Source organism: Hyla sarda, chromosome 7 (assembly GCF_029499605.1).
Source record: "Hyla sarda isolate aHylSar1 chromosome 7, aHylSar1.hap1, whole genome shotgun sequence".
Classification (NCBI taxonomy): domain Eukaryota; kingdom Metazoa; phylum Chordata; class Amphibia; order Anura; family Hylidae; genus Hyla; species Hyla sarda.
Genome location: NC_079195.1, coordinates 106,019,777 through 106,037,439, shown reverse-complemented (window position 1 = coordinate 106,037,439; position 17,663 = coordinate 106,019,777). Strand labels below are relative to the sequence as shown.

The 17,663-nt window shown below is 41.2% G+C and overlaps 1 protein-coding gene across 2 annotated transcripts in view; it reads left to right on the top strand.

The window, feature by feature from the left end:
• CCAR1 (cell division cycle and apoptosis regulator 1) overlaps positions 1 to 17,663 on the top strand; it is a 93,118-nt gene that overhangs the window by 55,757 nt on the left and 19,698 nt on the right. The window contains exons 18-20 of one of the 2 annotated variants that reach the window (XM_056530322.1): positions 13,446 to 13,670; positions 14,156 to 14,252; positions 17,443 to 17,534. In XM_056530322.1, the coding sequence (XP_056386297.1) occupies positions 13,446 to 13,670; positions 14,156 to 14,252; positions 17,443 to 17,534 (414 nt within the window). Of the gene's footprint in view, positions 1 to 13,445; positions 13,671 to 14,155; positions 14,265 to 17,442; positions 17,535 to 17,663 lie in introns of both variants that reach the window. The other variant, XM_056530321.1, reaches the window with a different exon arrangement.

Here is a 17,663-nt window from a genome sequence, read left to right as displayed (position 1 = left end):
TATATTATAAAGGAGGGATCACACTTGGTGTCAGGAGTGACACCTGCTGTGATCTTTCCTTTACTGTTATAGACAGATCGCAACAGGTGTCACTTCTTACACCTGTTCTGATCTTTCTACTGCAGGTACTACAGGGACTAATTATCGGGAGAGATATTATACAGTATAGATTTTCACTTTACTTTTTTAGCCCCATTTTATTTTTTAGATGTGTTGGCATGAATAATTGCAGGGGTCAGAGATGAGACAGGGACATTAGTAATATGTATAATACAGTAGGAAAAAGTTTCCTTAATTTACCAAAAATCCATAAATTTACAGAGGTCTTCTATCAGAAATTAAAGATACTTCAAATTGTTACTTGCGGAGGCAGATGGCCGGGACAATAATGTATGTATGTATTTAATGTAATTGGCAAAGACTATGTCATTGTAATTATACAGTATGAGCTGGTTTTAATTGACAAGTTACTAAAAAACTCTTCTTGCAATTCCAGTGTCTCTGCTCTGTATGTGAAAAATCTATTATTTTTTTTTTTTTAATGTAGGGTATGATGGAAGTTGTAATTCCTGAATTCATTACAGTGGTTGCAGCGGGACTGGCAGAGAGTCTATGTCCGTCCTGGGGCCGTATAAATAGAAGAAATAAAGTTTGGAAATATACAGTAGCTGCTCTAAGAAAAGTAAATTAAGGTGAATTGAATAATGAGACCACCTCCAATTAAGGTGAAATAGGTAATAGAACATCAAAGGAATGTAGGTCACGATGTTAGACCTTAATTGGCTTTGGTTTTATTATTCAATCAAGGTGTTTCCCTCCTATTTCCTGTTCTTCATTCATCTGTCTGCTGTGTGAGCGGAAAAAAAAAATATATATACCTATATGAGATGTGTGTGTGTATGTATGTATGTGTATATATATATATATATATATATATATATATATATATATATATATATATATAGATAAAGATAGATAGATATATATATTTATTTATGATCTAATGTGAAAGTTTACATCTACAGTATATATTATTACATACTAGCTGAATACCCGGCGTTGCCCGGTTTTTCCTTCCTAATCCTTGTTGGGGAGGAAAATAAACAGAGGAGGAGGCTTTTGATTTCATATCCCGTCCTCATATATTGTTGTCATATACCAACCCCATATCCTGTCCTCATATCCTTACCTCCTATCCCGTCATCCTATCCCAACCTCAAATCTCATCCTCACATCTCGTCCTCCTATCCCGAACTCTTATCCCGAACTCTTATCCCCACCCCCTATCCCCACCCCCTATCCCCACCCCCTATCCCCACCTCCTATCCCGTCCTCCTATCTTGACCTCATATTCCGACCTTTAATATGTGTACCAGGTATTGAAATATCTCCAGCCGTAGGAAAGTTATGTGGGAACATACATTTCCCATTGATTTGCATGGGACTTTAAACGAAACCCCCGACCCTCACAAATGGGGGTAGTTAAGGGTTAAATTAACTATCGTATATTTTAAGTGGACATATAAGTAACATGTGAACAAGTATTATCGAAATATCTCCAGCCGTTTTGGAAGTTATGCATTAACATATATTTCCCATAGACTTGTATAGGACTTTAAACATAAACCCCGCCCCTGACAAATGGGGATAAGTAAGGGTTAAATCACCTATCCTATGTTTGTTGTTGACATATAAGTGACATGTGTGCCAAGTTTCATGTTAATATCTTCAGCCGTTTGAAAGTTTTTGTGGAACATACATACATACACACACACACACACGTTGAGTTTTATATATATATATATATATATATATATATATATATATATATATATAGACTAGCTGAGTACCCGGCGTTTTTCCTTCCTAATCCTTGTTGGGGAGGAAAATAAACAGAGGAGGAAGCTTTTGACTTCATATGCCGACCTCCTATCCCGTCCTCCTATCCCGTCCTCCTATCCCGTCCTCCTATCCCGTCCTCCTATCCCCTCCTCCTATCCCCTCCTCCTATCCCCTCCTCCTATTCCGTCCTCCTATTCCGTCCTCCTATTCCGTCCTCCTATTCCGTCCTCCTATTCCGTCCTCCTATCCCGTCCTCCTATCCCGTCCTCCTATCCCGTCCTCCTATCCCGTCCTCCTATCCCGTCCTCCTATCCCGTCCTCCTATCCCGTCCTCCTATCCCGTCCTCCTATCCCGTCCTCTTTTCCCGTCCTCCTTTCCCGACCTGTAATATGTGTACCAGTTATTGAAATATCTCCAGACGTACGGAAGTTATGTGGGAACATACATTTCCCATTGATTTGCATGGGACTTTAAACAAAAACCCCGACCCTCACAAATGGGGGTAGTTAAGGGTTAAATTAACTATCCTATATTTTAAGTGGACATATAAGTAACATGTGACCAAGTTCTATCAAAATATCTCAAGCCGTTTGGAAGTTATGCAGTAACATATATTTCCCATTGACTTGTATGGGACTTTAAACATAAACCCCGCCCCTGGCAAATGGGGGTGAGTAAGGGTTAAATCACCTATCCTATGTTTGTTCTTGACATATAAGTAACGTGTGCCAAGTTTCATGTTAATATCTTTAGCCGTTTGGACTTGATGCTGGAACATACACACATACATACATACACACGTTGTGTTTTATAAATATATAGATTATCCATATGGTACATATACTCTATATGCTGGGTCCTGCAACAGTATTGACAGTTGCTGCGGGATCCATGAACATTCCGTTTGCAAACAGTGAAAAATATATGTTTGCAAACTGTCCGTGGGTATTCAAATAAGATGCGGGTCTCATTCGTTCAACCCAGGTCAGATATGCTGCTGGATTGACGGTACCCATGGACAGTTTGCAAACATATATTTTGCACTGTTTGCAAACTGACTGTCGGTGTGTCCCGCAGCATATGTCAATACTGTTGCAGGACCCAGCATATAGAGTATGTGCCATTTGGATAATATGTAATAATATAAACTGTAGATGTATGTAGATGTAAGCTTTCACATTAGATCATAAATGTATACATATAGCTACCTATATGTATATGTGTGTGTGTGTGTGTGTGTGTATGTGTGTGTGTGTATATATATATATATATATATATATATATATATATATATATATATATATAATATGATTTATTTTATTTTTTTTTGCTCACACAGCAGACAGATGAATGAACAATAGGAAATAGGAGGGAAAGACCTTAATTGAATAATAAAACTACAGCTGATTAAGGTCAAACCACTTGACCTATATTCCTTTGATGTTCTATTACTTATTTGACCTTAATTGTATGTGGTCTCATTATTCAATTAACCTTAATTTGCTTTAATCAGAGCAGCTACTGTATATTCAAAATTTTATTTCTTCCATTCATACGGCCCCAGAACGACCATAGACTCCCTGCCGGTCCCGCTGCAACCACTGTACTGGAATTCAGGAATTACAACTCCCATCATCCCCTACATAAAAAAAAAAGAGGAGATTTTTCACATACAGAGCAGAGACAATGGAATTGCAAGAAGAGTTTTTCAGTAACTTGTCAATTAAAAACAGCTCATACTGTATAATTACAATGAAAATATATATAATATCGCTCCCGATATTTAATCCCTGTAGTGCCTGCATTAATAGACAGATTAGAAGAGGTGTTAGTAGTGACACCTCTTGCGATCTAGGGAAATGTAGATATGTGTAGCTCAACCACAAAAAATGAGCGAGGTTAACTAAAAGCTCTCCCCCACAGAGAGATATAGAAAAATTATAAAAATAGGATATTAGTCCTCAGCTCAATACCAAAAAAGATTAATGGGGGATGTCTGGTATCAATAATAGAGAAAAAACACAATTTGTATATAAATGATATTTAATAGATATTAAATCATGCGTTCCCACAGGGCCCTACGGTGGCGCACAATTTGTTAAAAAGTAATAAATATAAAAAATGCAACAAGTTATTACACTACAGAGCGAAAGGTACTCCTAATAACAAATGTATCTATTATGGCTAACAGCCGTATAATGATACACTGGGTGATGATGTGACATACAGTGTTACTCTGATCAGAATGGTAGTAAATTCAGTGTGCACAAAAAATAAAAATAAAATGTTCCTCCTGGAAAGAAAATGGCTTGATAGAAAAAATAATAATAAAAAATGCAAAAAGTCCTGTAAATGAAAAGTGACAGTCCTATAGATGATGGAGTTATGTCCTGTAGGGTGGATCCTACAATTGGCCTGAAACAATGTCCTGCAAAAAAATCGTATGCTGTATATGATTATAACATATGAATTGTTTGTGTAGTGGGTATTAGAATTGGATCGCTGTTGCCGGTTTCTCCACTCCACTGCCAAATGGCCTGCAAATAGAAATAAAGTCACTGGCACGATTGTGCCACTCACCGCACCGCTGGTGGACAGATGGACGATGGACAAATGCGCTCTAGCCGGGGCGGCGTGATGGTCACAGGATATACAGCCGTTCTCACCGGCGAGCTGTCCCTTGGCGTCAGGTGTACTCTTGCCGGGGCGGAATGTTGGTCGCAGAATATCCAGCCGCTCTCACCGGCGAGTTAACTCTTGGCGTCTGACGTAGCAGGTCAGCTGATGGCAGGTCAGCTGACCTTGTGCGGGAGGTTAGTTGATACTAGATGACGTTGGATAACAATGATGCATGCAGATAGAAATATTAATCCAATGATGGAGGGCTCTGCACCGGTTCAGCAGATGGATTTGAATACAGGACCATGTAATAGATGAATAGTAAATGAGATCTCTCCAGAGAGGAACTATCCGATCAGTGCTTGTATAACCGCAGCTGTAGTGTGAACTAGACCAATATAAAAGGCTCAATCACAGTCACCCAACGCATTTCGGGGTTCAAAGCAGATGAGTAGTGCCCCTTCCTCAGTTGGTATTGAGCTGAGGACTAATATCCTATTTTTATCACCTCTTGCGATCTGTCTATTTATGCAGGTACAAGAGACACTACTTATTACATATAGGTAAGGCTGGGCGGTATACCGGTTCATACCGGATACGTTTTTTTTTTTTCGGCGCACGATATCAATTTTTGCCCATATCGGCATACCGGTCGGGCCCCTCCCCCCACCCCTTGTGACGCGGCCGCGGGAAGTGCAGGAGAGGGAGCCGCTGAGCTCACGTGCGGTGCACAGCCCTGCTCCCCCTGCAGCTGACGCTTGTTCTCAGTGATCAGAGCCAGGGGAAAGCGCAGAAACTTCATCCCCTGGCTCTGATGTTTCCCTCAGCCCGGAGCCGGCTCCCTGCTCAGCCCCCCTCTCCCCTTCCCACAGGCTATTTGTTTATTATACCAGTCCCCAGGCGCGGGCTCTGCAGGACCACCTCCCCCCTGCAAGCACTAAATGTGACAGGCAGGCACAGGACATCTTATCTTCATCCCCGCTCTTTTCTCGGATCCCCGAGCAGGAACGGGGATCAGAAGCTCTGCCACGCCGTACATTCAGCGCTTGCAGGAGGAGAAGGCTCTGCTGATTCTCACATTCCCGTCCCTGCTCAGGGATCAGAGAACAGAGCGGGGATGAAGATAAGATGTCCTGTGCCTGCCTGTCACATGGGGAGTAGGCTCTGCAGCGGCTGGGGACGGGGATTATAAACTGCAGTGGCGGACAATGTATGTAAATAGCTGACAGTGCGCCCGTGGGGGGAATCACGATAGCGTCCCCATGACGGGGAAGGGGTTAACTGTCAGCTGCTGCACTTCTACACTGTTTCCCACATGATACCACGGTAATACCGTGATACCGCCATGACCTGAAAAAATACCTTGATATAAGTTTTAGGTCATACCGCCCAGCACTACATATAGGTCCAGCAGAAGACCAAAATAATGTGTATACACTCCCAAAAATGTTAACAGAAGAATAAAGCCTGATCACTAATATAGATTAGAACAGGGAGGGACAAAAACATAACTTTTAATTTCTTTAAGATAAACACAACAAAAAACACCCATTGTACAGTGTTCTAAAAAAAAACTAACCCAGAGATGCTGAACACAAACTCTGGTTTAGGCCGGAGTACTAGCGTCTGTTCATGTGGATGGATCAGGTCATAGACCCACTAGAACGTGTGCCAATGCGCAATCCTAAGTAGCAAAGTGCTATGCACTAGTATAGTTTTGCAGCAAATTAGTGCTTGACGAACAAATTTGGCCACAATAACGAAACAAGATGCATGAATACTGATATTTGTTGAGGTTCCCAACGCGTTTCTGCCCGGTTATACGCCGTCCTCAGGGGTAGCTCATAGTTACTCCCAACAATAGGCTCATGAGAGAAGAGATAGATAGATATAGATAGATAGATAGATATAGATAGATATAGATAGATAGAGATATATATATATATGAATATGCAAAGCAGCTCATTACACCACCTTATTCAGGTTTATATTATTATTTATAAAATAAAGGTATGGGACTAATGTGCATATGAAAGATCATATTTGCTTAAACAAAGAGGCATGCCTGATGAAGCGGTTTACCGCGTAACGTGTTGCATTGTGGGTAATAAACCTTCCTTGTTTTACCTGAGTTCCATGCACCCTGCTTGATCCTGAGAGTTTTTGGAGGTCGTCTTTGTGTATGCTGTTGTATCCCAGAAGCAGCTGCTGGGTCTTTGATCTACTGATCACCCACACGTTTTTCCATTGTTGTACTTGGCTCAGTACAACCACCAAGGGTGAGCACTTCCAAACTTGTGTTCATCTTTGTTTTGTGTCTACGATATCACACTATGGAGCACTTTCTTTTGTTTTAGCTGCAAAGAATAAAAATATCATTGATGAATCTGGCCCATAATAGGCCATAATCTGCCCCACCGTAGTGTTCCCTGTGATCAAATAACACTGGTGGCCTCCCACCAGCCTAGGAGCAAGTTGGCCTATGTGGGGGCGCAAGGGCTCCCCATTGCCATGCCCCCAACCTGGTGGAACATTTTACCTTCATAAAGAAAATAATTTCATGTCAAGATAAATTCCAATAATTTCATAATCAGATTGTGTGACTGCATATGTACTCCTCTGAAGGACAAAAAATATGCCACTGCTCTAAGTCCCGTCTCGTGAGGTATATGCTGGTAAGTAGAGTATTACTATAAATTGTGGTACCCTCTAGTTTCTGTAGCAAGTCCATAGTATCTCTTGTGTAAGATGGAAGTGATAGTACAAATTCACGTAGAACCTTGTCTATATTCTGTCCCCATTCTGTCCAAGGCTCCCTATGCCTGATACAATGGGACGATCCTTGAGAGGGGTCGTCCCCTTGTGGATCTTCGGTAAGGCATAAAAGGTAGCCATGACAGGTGTTTGTGGTAGCAAGAACTCACACTCTCCATCCCTCAAAAGTTTGTCTCTACCCTGTGCGATAAGGAGTGAGAGCTCATACTTATACTTAGTTGTGGGATCACTCAAGAGTATCTCATAGGTAGAATTATCATTCAGGAGTTTGCGGCACATAGATCTACTTGATCGCTCACAGTATATCACTATGTGTCGTCGTCCCCCCCCCCCTTTATCTGCTGATTTTATAATGAATTCCTCATTATTTTGAAGTCGTTTTAACGCCAATCTTTCAGTTTTAGAAAAATGTTGTCTCATTTGTCTTTGGGGGGGCGACAGAGAGTCTCCTGATATCTCCGAGAGCCAGCTCAAGAAAGACGTCAAGTCAGGAAGTCTCAGAGACTGGAAACAACTTGCTTTTAGGTTTCAAGGAGATGAAGGGCCCCTCATTACGAGGACGTTCATTGTCCTCCAAGAGGGAGGTCAGATCTCTCGCCGCAGGGAGTTCATTGACTCTAAGACACAGTTCTAAACATTCCCTTCTATCTCTTTGTTTATAAAATTTTTGCCATTTTAGTTTTCTGATAAACAGATAAAGATCAAAGGATGTTGTAGGGACATATGATAAACCACGGCTCAACACCTTCATCTGTACATCACTCACTGGTATATGTGACAAATTGACCACTCTAACGGAGCCTTCTTCTTTAGCAGATGTTATTTGTGACGCCCCTCTTTCGGGCGTAGGGGTTAAGGCTCTCTGTTCCCTAAAAAAATGACGAGGATTGTGAGGAGATACCTGTGGCCCATTCTGAGTTATTATATTGGTTCCTATTTAGATCTCCTCGACTTCAGCCCGCTCCTCTATTCCTTCTACCTCTAAAAGTTCCTCTGTCCCCTCTATTTGGAGGTCTATCACTATCCCCTGCCTCTGTATCCGAGGAGGATACTTCTGTCTCTGTATCCTGGGGAGTGTTACTTTTGTCCAATACTGAGAATGCTTGCTTGATTTTCCCTAAATTCATGCAGGTCCCTAATGAATTGAATGTTTTCTTTCTTTTAGCTGGTATTGGAATCTCTCAATAGTCCCTTGTACTTGAGTCTCTTTGGCTGTGAAGTCTGGATTGTCTTTAAATCTTAACACTATTTCTTTTTGCTCTCAGTTTATTTTCTGCTATTACTAGGTTGGCCTTCTCTTCCTCCAGTAACATCTGTAGAAATCTCAGGGAAGTACTTGTGGCCTCCGCTTCCCACTTCTTCAGCACCACAGGGGTGCAAAGTATGAGCACTGGACGCGTTGGTATCCTAAGACCTCTGGGAACCATACTATGTTTAATATAGTTTTCAAAGGCCTGGATTTCCCAGAATGATCTTGTATACTGTTTGTGACAGATGACTAAGTCACGTAACGCAACCTTTAAAGCGGTACTCTGCTGCCTAGCATTTGGAACAAACTGTTCCGAACGCTGGAGCCGGTGCCGGGAGCTCGTGACATCATAGCCCCACCCCCTCATTATGTCACTCCCCGCCCCCTCAATGCAAGTCTATGGGAGGGGACGTGACTGTTGTCCCGCCCCCTCCCATAGACTTGCATTGAGGGGGTGGGGCGTGATGTCATGCGGGGGAGGGGCTATGACATCGCGAGCTCCTGGCTCAATTGTTCGGAACAGTTTGTTCCAAACGCTTAGCAGCGGAGTACCCTTTAAGGACTGGGTATATTTCGGCTGTGAGAAGGCCCTCTCTGAGAACACTTCTTTCGCGTCGAAAAGCCACTCAGCTAGATTGTGTGTTCCTGTGACGAAACTGGCCATCACAAAAAATTTTTTTGTTTTAAGAGACACTGCTTATTAAATATAGGTCCAGCAGAAGACCTAAATAATATATGTGTATACACTCCCAAAAATGTAAACAGAAGAATAAACCCTAATCACCAGTATAGATTAGAACAGGGAGGGACTAAAACATAACTTTTAATTACTCTAATTAAAGGAGAACTCCAGAATAGAAAAATTGTCCTCCATACTGCTGGCAGTAAAAAAAAAATAGATACATACTTTCCTTCGCTCCTCCGGTAACCCACTTTGGTCTCCGCCATGATACTCTTCCTGGTTGCCGGTTGTCGGCGAGTCATACTGCACTCAATCAGTCATACGGCCAATCAACGGCCGCAGGGATGTCCCGACTCGGCCGGCGATAGGCTGAGCGGCAGTGTGACGTTTTCGGCCCTGGCACCTGCTGTGTACAGTGGTTTTAAAAAAACAAATCTAGAGATGCTGAATGCAGACTCTGGTTTAGGCCAGAGTACTAGCGTCTGTTCATGTAGATGGATCAGGTCAAAGACTCACTAGAATGGGTGCCAATACACAATGCTAAGTAACAAAGTGCTATGCGCTAGTATAGTTTTGCAGCAAAGTAATGCTTGACGAACAAATTTGCCCACAATAGATAAACATGATGCAAGAATACTGATTTGTTTGTACAAAGACAGTATCACTACAAAATATTATGCCAAAAATTACAGAATGTATCACAAATATTAGGTTCCCAACACGTTTCTGACATGGTTATACGGCGTCATCAGGGGTAGGGGGTTCTTTCTAGGTGCTTTGGTACATCCATGAATGGTCTTGAGTAGGATTTTTGGGGCATACTGTGGACTTTTCTTTTTACAGGAATATTTGCTGACACATCTCTGTATATTTTCCTTTGTGTTTAACAGTTACCTGGAGTCTCACGGCAGGCAGATCCATGTTTGGGGGATAATGTACTGTGCAAACTCATCATCAAGAGTTGCTATCTCCTAAGGATGTATTTCTCTGCATATTGTTTAGCATATTCATTACAGTACTTTGCTCATTAACTTATTATGCTCTAATATCATTAGCACTCCTTGGATTTGGATGCCTTATGTATATTCTCTCATGCATCTACTGTTGAGAGTATCTATGAGCTACCCCTGAGGACGCCGTATAACCGTGGCAGAAACACGTTGGGAACCTCATATTTGTGATAGATTCTGTTATTTTTGGCATAATATTTTGTAGTGATACTGTGTTTGTACAACCAAATATCAGTATTCTTGCATCTTGTTTCGTTATTGTGGGCAAATTTGTTTGTCAAGCATTACTTTGCTGCAAAACTATACTAGTGCATAACACTTTGTTACTTAGCATTGCGCATTGGCGCCCGTTCTAGTGGGTCTTTTACCTGATCCATCTACATGAACAGATGCTAGTTCTCCGGCCTAAACCAGAGTTTGTGTTCAGCATCTCTGGTTTGTTTTTTAAAAACACTGTACACTGGGTGTTTTTTGTTGTGTTTATCTTAATGAGAGTAATTAAAAGTTATGTTTTAGTCCCTCCCTGTTCTAATCTATATTGGTGATTAGGCTTTATTCTTCAATTAATGCAGGTACTACAGCTCCCAGCATGGAGCAGAGTGTGCTCCATGTTGGAAGCAGTAGTACCTACAGTAAGGGACAGATCACGGGGTATGTCACTCCTGACACCCGCTGTGATCCACCTGAAAAATGTATAGGTGCGGGCGGCCGCTCTTCTCTGGTCCCCTGCACTGACGTATATATACACCTATTCATATTTCCCACAAAGAGTTGTGATTGGCTGGAACTATCTGGCCAATCACAGCTCTCTGCAGGAAATATGAATCTGTGATGTGATGAGCGGCCAGCTGCCTGCTTCTATACATTATACAGGAGGATCGCAATGGGTGTCAGAAGTGGTACCCGGGGGATCTGTCTATTAGTACAGGTACTACTACTTCCATCATGGAACAGTCTGTTCCATGCTGGGAGTAGTAGTACTTCCTAAAAATTTTAAAAATAAAGAAAAAAATTTGAAAAAAGTTAAAAACAAACACACACTTTATTATATCAATTTGCCGCAAATTTATTCGGATCAAATAAAAAATTTTCCAAAAAATTGGGCTAATCAGCCAAATCTAATTTTTCAAAAATTCGCTCATCTCTAATAAAGACTCTGCATAAAGTGATCGGGAAGGCTGGGACAGCAATACATGGCTCTCTTCTCCTGCAGCAGAACAATCTTTGTGCCACTGCAGAATGCAGTTAAATGGGCACTGTCTGATATAAAAACTTTATATGTTGTACATCTTGGAAAACAATAGTTTTTCTAATATCCTCCTTTAAAAATATTTCACATTTTATTAAAGTAAACTGCCTTTGAAAATCCCACCACTAGGGGTGCTCATACCTCCTGGGACACTGAGTCCCGCATAAGCGTGTCCAAGGGTCATGGATACAAGATGGCTGATGGATAAGGCTGCTGGAGCAACACTGCTGTAACACTGAGTTTTACCAATCATGTGCCTCCAGCTGTTGCAAAACTACATTTCCAAGCATGCCTGGACACTCAAAGGATGTCTGGGCATGTTGGGGGTTGTATTTTTGCAAAAGCTGTAGGCACACAGCTAAATGCAACACTGCTGTAAATAGTTATCCAAACACTGAACCTCCCACTATTCCAAAACTGTAATATGCAATTTTTTTGTGAAATATTGGTGAAAATTACATGTACATAAATATATATATATATATATATATATATATATATATATTTTTTTTATTTTTTTTTGGTGGGGTCTGACAGGTACGCTTTAGTTGCTGACTGCCTAGATGATGTACAGCAGCCCAGTTAAAAAGTTGTATAGAAAACACAGGATCAAACCATTCACAATAGATGATAGTCACAGCTCCCCTTCTCTCTCTCCCGTTTTAGTGACCTCTGCACAGATTAAATATATAATAAAATATATATAAATTTTACACTCCTCTTAATGGGTTATTCCCATCCTTCTGATAGCATATCGCTAGGGTATGCCATCATTACTTGATTGTCGGGAATCTGAACGCTGGACCCCCACAAATCCTGACAATGAAGGGCCTACAGTTTGGTTTAGCACTAGATCACTAGATTAGCACGTTTTAAGTTTTCTCTGCACAACAGTGCACCTAGAGCTGGGTGGTATGAGCAAAAACGTGTATCACGGTATTTCTGTAAGCGATGGCGGTTCCACGGTGTTTAACGGTATCCCCCCATGTGTCCTGGGCGCCGCTTCTCTTCCAACCCCCCCTCCCCCAATGAATCATCAGCTGCGCTATCCCCACATCATGTCACCGCAAGAGCTCCTCTGCTCATCCTCCTATGAATTGCGGGCCGCCGGCGCTTGAAATCTGTACTGTACTACAAATATCGTTTCCCGGGCTCTGGTACCGTGTTCACTGTCCTGCGCTGCAGTCCCCTTGCTGTTTCCTTTGGACGGGAAAGTCACAAAACCGCCAGCCTATCATCGGCCAGGGTGGGACATCGCTGCGGCCTGTGATAGGCTGAGCGCACTGTCATATATGAAGCCAGCCTGCTCCTTACATGACAGTGGGCTCAGCCTATCATCAGCCGGGGCGGGACATCGCTGCGGCCGGTGATAGGCTGACGGCTCTGTGATGTTCCCATCCCCAAGACCGCAGTGGAGGGACAGTGAGGCCGGTAACGGAGAACGTCGGAAGGGGAGTTAAAGTTTATTAAGTTTATTTTTGCAGCCCGGGCAACGTTATTTGTAGTACAGTACAGATTTCTAGCACTGGCGGCCCGCAACTCATAGGAGGATGAGCAGAGGAGCTCTTGCGGGTGACATGTTGTGGGGACAGCGCAGCTGATAATTCATTGGGGGGCGGAAGAAAATCAGAATCACATATGATTAGTTCCCCGATGTGGGGACAGTGCGCTGCGGCGGATAATTCACTCATTCGAGGGGGGGGAGAGGGGTCCAACCGGTATTGCGGCATGGGCAAAATTCATATCGTGCAGGAAAAAAATTTCGGTATGAAACCGTATACCGCCCAGCACTAAGTGCACCACCTGCCTGTACAGGGACCTACAAACGTTTCCATTGAGTGGAGATGTGCTGCAGGTCCCTTCACAGTGGGTGCCCAGGGTGCAGAAATAGTAACTAAATCAGTGCTGCAACCTCTTTATTTTTAGACCATTTTAGGGCTTCTAGACATCAAATTGTTACTTATCATAAAATGATGGCATATCCTTACACATTTTATTATTTATACTATGTTTATCAGGTATCACTCTTTGCTGAACTATTCAATGAAATGCTTCAGAGGGACTTTGGAGTTCGCATATACAAAGAGCTTTTAGCTCTCCCTGAACGGGATGAGAAAAAAGAAAAGAAGATTAAGAAGGAAGAGAAAAAGGAAAAGAAAGATGATGAAGATGATGAACCAAAAACCAAACGAAGAAAATCTTCAGATGAGAAAGTTAGATCAGAAGAAAGAGATGAAAGAAAGGTATATACTCTACTATTACTGTATACACATTATATTTATCTTCTTTGTATATAGACAAGGGCACACTAAGAAGATGGAATATCAACATTAAGATGCTTTCTTTGTGAATTCACACATGAAACGGATCCTAGAAGAGGTTTCTGAATATGTATACTGAGAGCCTGTAAGCTGTGTAAGGGAGGCGGTGGGACTTTACGATCTTGCATATGCACTCTCGATCTATTCCCTGGACCATACACTGCTGTCTTCATCAGTCCCATAGAGGCTGAATGCAGTGGTAGTGTCCAATCAGTCAATTCCCCCAGAAATTATAGATTTATCACAGATCCTGTGGACAAGTGATAAATGTTGTTTTTGCGGAAGACCTCCTTAAGTAATTGGGTGTATCAGCATTATTTTGTGTATAGAAATGTATTCTTCAGGCTTAGTTGTGTAGTTCTGTTTACTTTCCACCGTTATGTGAATCCTATGTGGTTGATTTATAGAAGGAGGACCGGAAAAGAGAAGATTACCGAGATGATGAAGAAATAGATGAGGATAACCAAGAAGATTATGAAGCCATAGCAGCAGAAGAGGATGACGGTGACTATGAGGGTCAGATTGAAAGGATGGCTAAGGCCTTTTTACTTTGGGGCTTATTGTAATTGGCTTAAAGAAAGAAATGATGTCTTGATCATTGCAACAAACAGTTTCCATTTTTCCTTAATGTTCAGGTCAGTTGTATCCTTACATAAGGCCGCAGCAGAAGTGTTCATAATATACTCTCTTTAACCTCTTAACGATGCAGGACGTATATTTACGTCCTGCGCCGGCTCCCACAGTATAACGCGGAGTCATTTGGTGACCCCGCGTCATAGCTGGTCGGTCCCGGGGGCTAATGATAGCCGGGACCCGTGGCTAATACCGGACATCACCGATCATCACCGACGGTGATGTCTTATTAACCCTTCAGACGCGGCAATCAAAGTTGATCGCCGCATCTAAAGTAAAAAAAAAAAAAAAAAACATTCCCAGCAGCTCAGTCGGGCTGATTGGGACCACAGCGGTGAAACCGCGGTGTCCCGATCAGCTGTTAGGATACGAGGAGGGTCCCTACCTGCCTCCTTGTTGTTCAATTGTCGAATCACTGCTCCGTGCGTTAGATCCAGGCAGGAGCAGTCGAACGCTGATAATACTGATTAATGCTATGCTATGGCATAGCACCGATCAGTGTCTGCAATCAATGTACTGCATGTTATAGTCCCCTATGGGGGCTATAACATTGCAAAAAAAAAAATAGTGTAAAATAGTTAATAAATGTGATTTAACCCCTTCCCTAATAATAAAATTTTGAATCACCTCTCTTTTCCCATTAAATAAAAAACTATATATTAATAAAAATAAATATAAACACGTGGTATCGCCACATACGTAAATGTATGAACTAAAAAAATTATCGTTAATTAAACCGCACTGTCAATGGTGTACACGTAAAAAAAAAAGTCCAAAATAGCATACTTTTGGTCACTTTTTGTACCATAAGAAATTAATAAAAAGCAATCAAAAAGTCTGAACAAAAAAAAAATGGTTCCGGCACAAAAAATTAGCCCTCATACATCCCTGTATGTGGAAAAATAAAAAAGTTATAGGAGTCAGAAGAGGACATTTTCAAACGTATTGATTTTCGTGCATGTAGTTATGCACGAAAAAAGTTAAACAAAATCAAACCTATATAAGTTGGGTATCATTTTAATCATATGGACCTACAGAATAAAGAAAAGGTGTCCTTTTGACCGAAAAATGCACTGCGTAGAAACGAAAGGCCTCAAAATTTACAAAATGTTTTTTTTTTCTCCTTTTAATTTTGTCCCACAAATATTATTTTTTTCGGTTTTGCCATAGATTTTTCGGTAAAATGATTGATGTAATTACAAAGTAGAATTGGTGGCGCAAAAAACAAGCCATCATATGGGTCTGCAGGTGCAAAAGTGAAAGGGTTATGACTTTTAAAAGGTAAGGAGGAAGTGCAAAAAAAACGAAAAACGTCCTTAAGGGGTAAAATATTTGAAAATATTTTATTTAATAAGAATCAACTGCATACCTGTACGCCCTGGTCCCGCTCCCTTGCTATAATACGGGGTCAGCCCATGATAACCGGGGGTCAGCCGGCAGCACCCGTGGCTAATGCCGGATATCACCGCTCGTGGTGATTCCCGGCATTAACCCTTGATCGCCGCGTCTAAAACAAAAGTAAACTGTTCCCGTCAGCTCAGTTGGGCTGTTTGGGACCGCCGCGGTGAAATCTCGGCGTTCCGAACAGCTGAATGGATCCAGCGCCGATAACACTGATCAATGCTATGCCATTGCTTAGCATTGAACAGTGTATGCGCTCAAAGGATTCCATGTAATAGTCCCTATGGGGACTATTAAAAAATGGTGTAAAAAAAAAAGTTTATGTGATTTAACCCCTTCCCCAATAAAAGTTTGTATCACCCCTCTTTTCCCATTAAAAAAAATTGATTAATAAATAAAAATAAACATATGCATGCGTAAATGTCCGAACTATAAAAATATTTCGTTGATTAAACCGCACAATCAATGGCGTACACATAAAAAATTCCAAAGTCCAAAACTGCATATTTTTTGTCATTTTGTGTACCCTAAAAAAATGTATAAAAAGCGATCAAAAAGTTCCATCAAAACTGAGTCCTCATACATCCCTGCATGTGGAAAAATAAAAAAGTTATAGGGGTCAGAGGATGACCATTTTAAATATACTAATTTTGGTGCATGTAGTTATAATTTTTTTTAAAGTAGTGAAATAAAATAAGACCTGTATAAATTAGGTATCCTTGCGACCATATGGACCTACAGAATAAAGATAATGTGTAATTTTTACCGAAAAGTGCACTGTTTAGAATCTGAAGCCCCCAAAATTTACAAAATGGCGTGGGTTTTTTTTTTTTCAATTTGCCCCACAATATTCTTTTTCCTGGTTTCAACATAATTTTTATGGGAAAATGATTGATGTGATTACGATGTAAAATTGGTGGCGCAAAAAACAAAAAAAAATGGGTCTGTAGCTGAAAAATTGAAAGTGTTATGATTTTTAGAAGGTGAGGAGGAAAAAACGAAAGCGCAAAAATTAAAAATGGCCCAGTCCTTAAGGGGTTAAACAGCCATTGAAACTTGCCATGGTCGACGTCCTGTCCATATTGCTCACATGTCTCTCTTGTAAATAATTGAAATTGGAAAATCTTTTCCTAAAATGTTGTGTTATGTTAGTCCACTGTTTTGCTGTAAATGTAAGAACAAGGCTCGGTTCTCGCGACACTTGTATACATGTTTAGTGTGTTACAGTAAGCATAAAAATCTTTTTGTGTATATACTATATACTCTGTCATACAAAATATCTGCTTCTGCTGTCACTTAGTATTATTGTATTGAAGAACTTAAAGTGGTTGTCCAGGAATAGAAAAACAGAGCAAATTTCTTTCAGAAACTGCTCCTGCCTGTCTCAAGGTTGGGTGTGGTATTACAATTGGCTCCATTCACTTCAATGGAATTAAGCTGCAAAACCACACCCAACCTGGAATTTTTAAAAAGAAATTTGCTCTGTTTTTCTATTCCTGGATATCCCCTTTAAAAATAGTTATCCCAGGATCTAAAGTTATCCCCTATCCACAGCTATAACTAATGATTGAGGGGGCTCAGCTCTAAAACACTGACCGATCTTAACTTTGGACATGTTAAAAGTAAATTTGAATGACCGCAACGCTGTTTATATTTCTAGATCGAGATGATGATGACGATGACTCTAGCACCAAGGAGAAGCGCGAGGACAAGAAAGACAGCAGAAACAGCAAGGAATGGGCAAAGGATAAGGTATGTCCTTCTAAGGGGTAATAGCATTTTTCCTCACTTCGTGAACAACACATGTTAGGGCCCATTCACACTACGGAATCTTCTTTCGGCAGAGTCCGAAATCCAGAATTTTAATGGCGGAATGTCTGC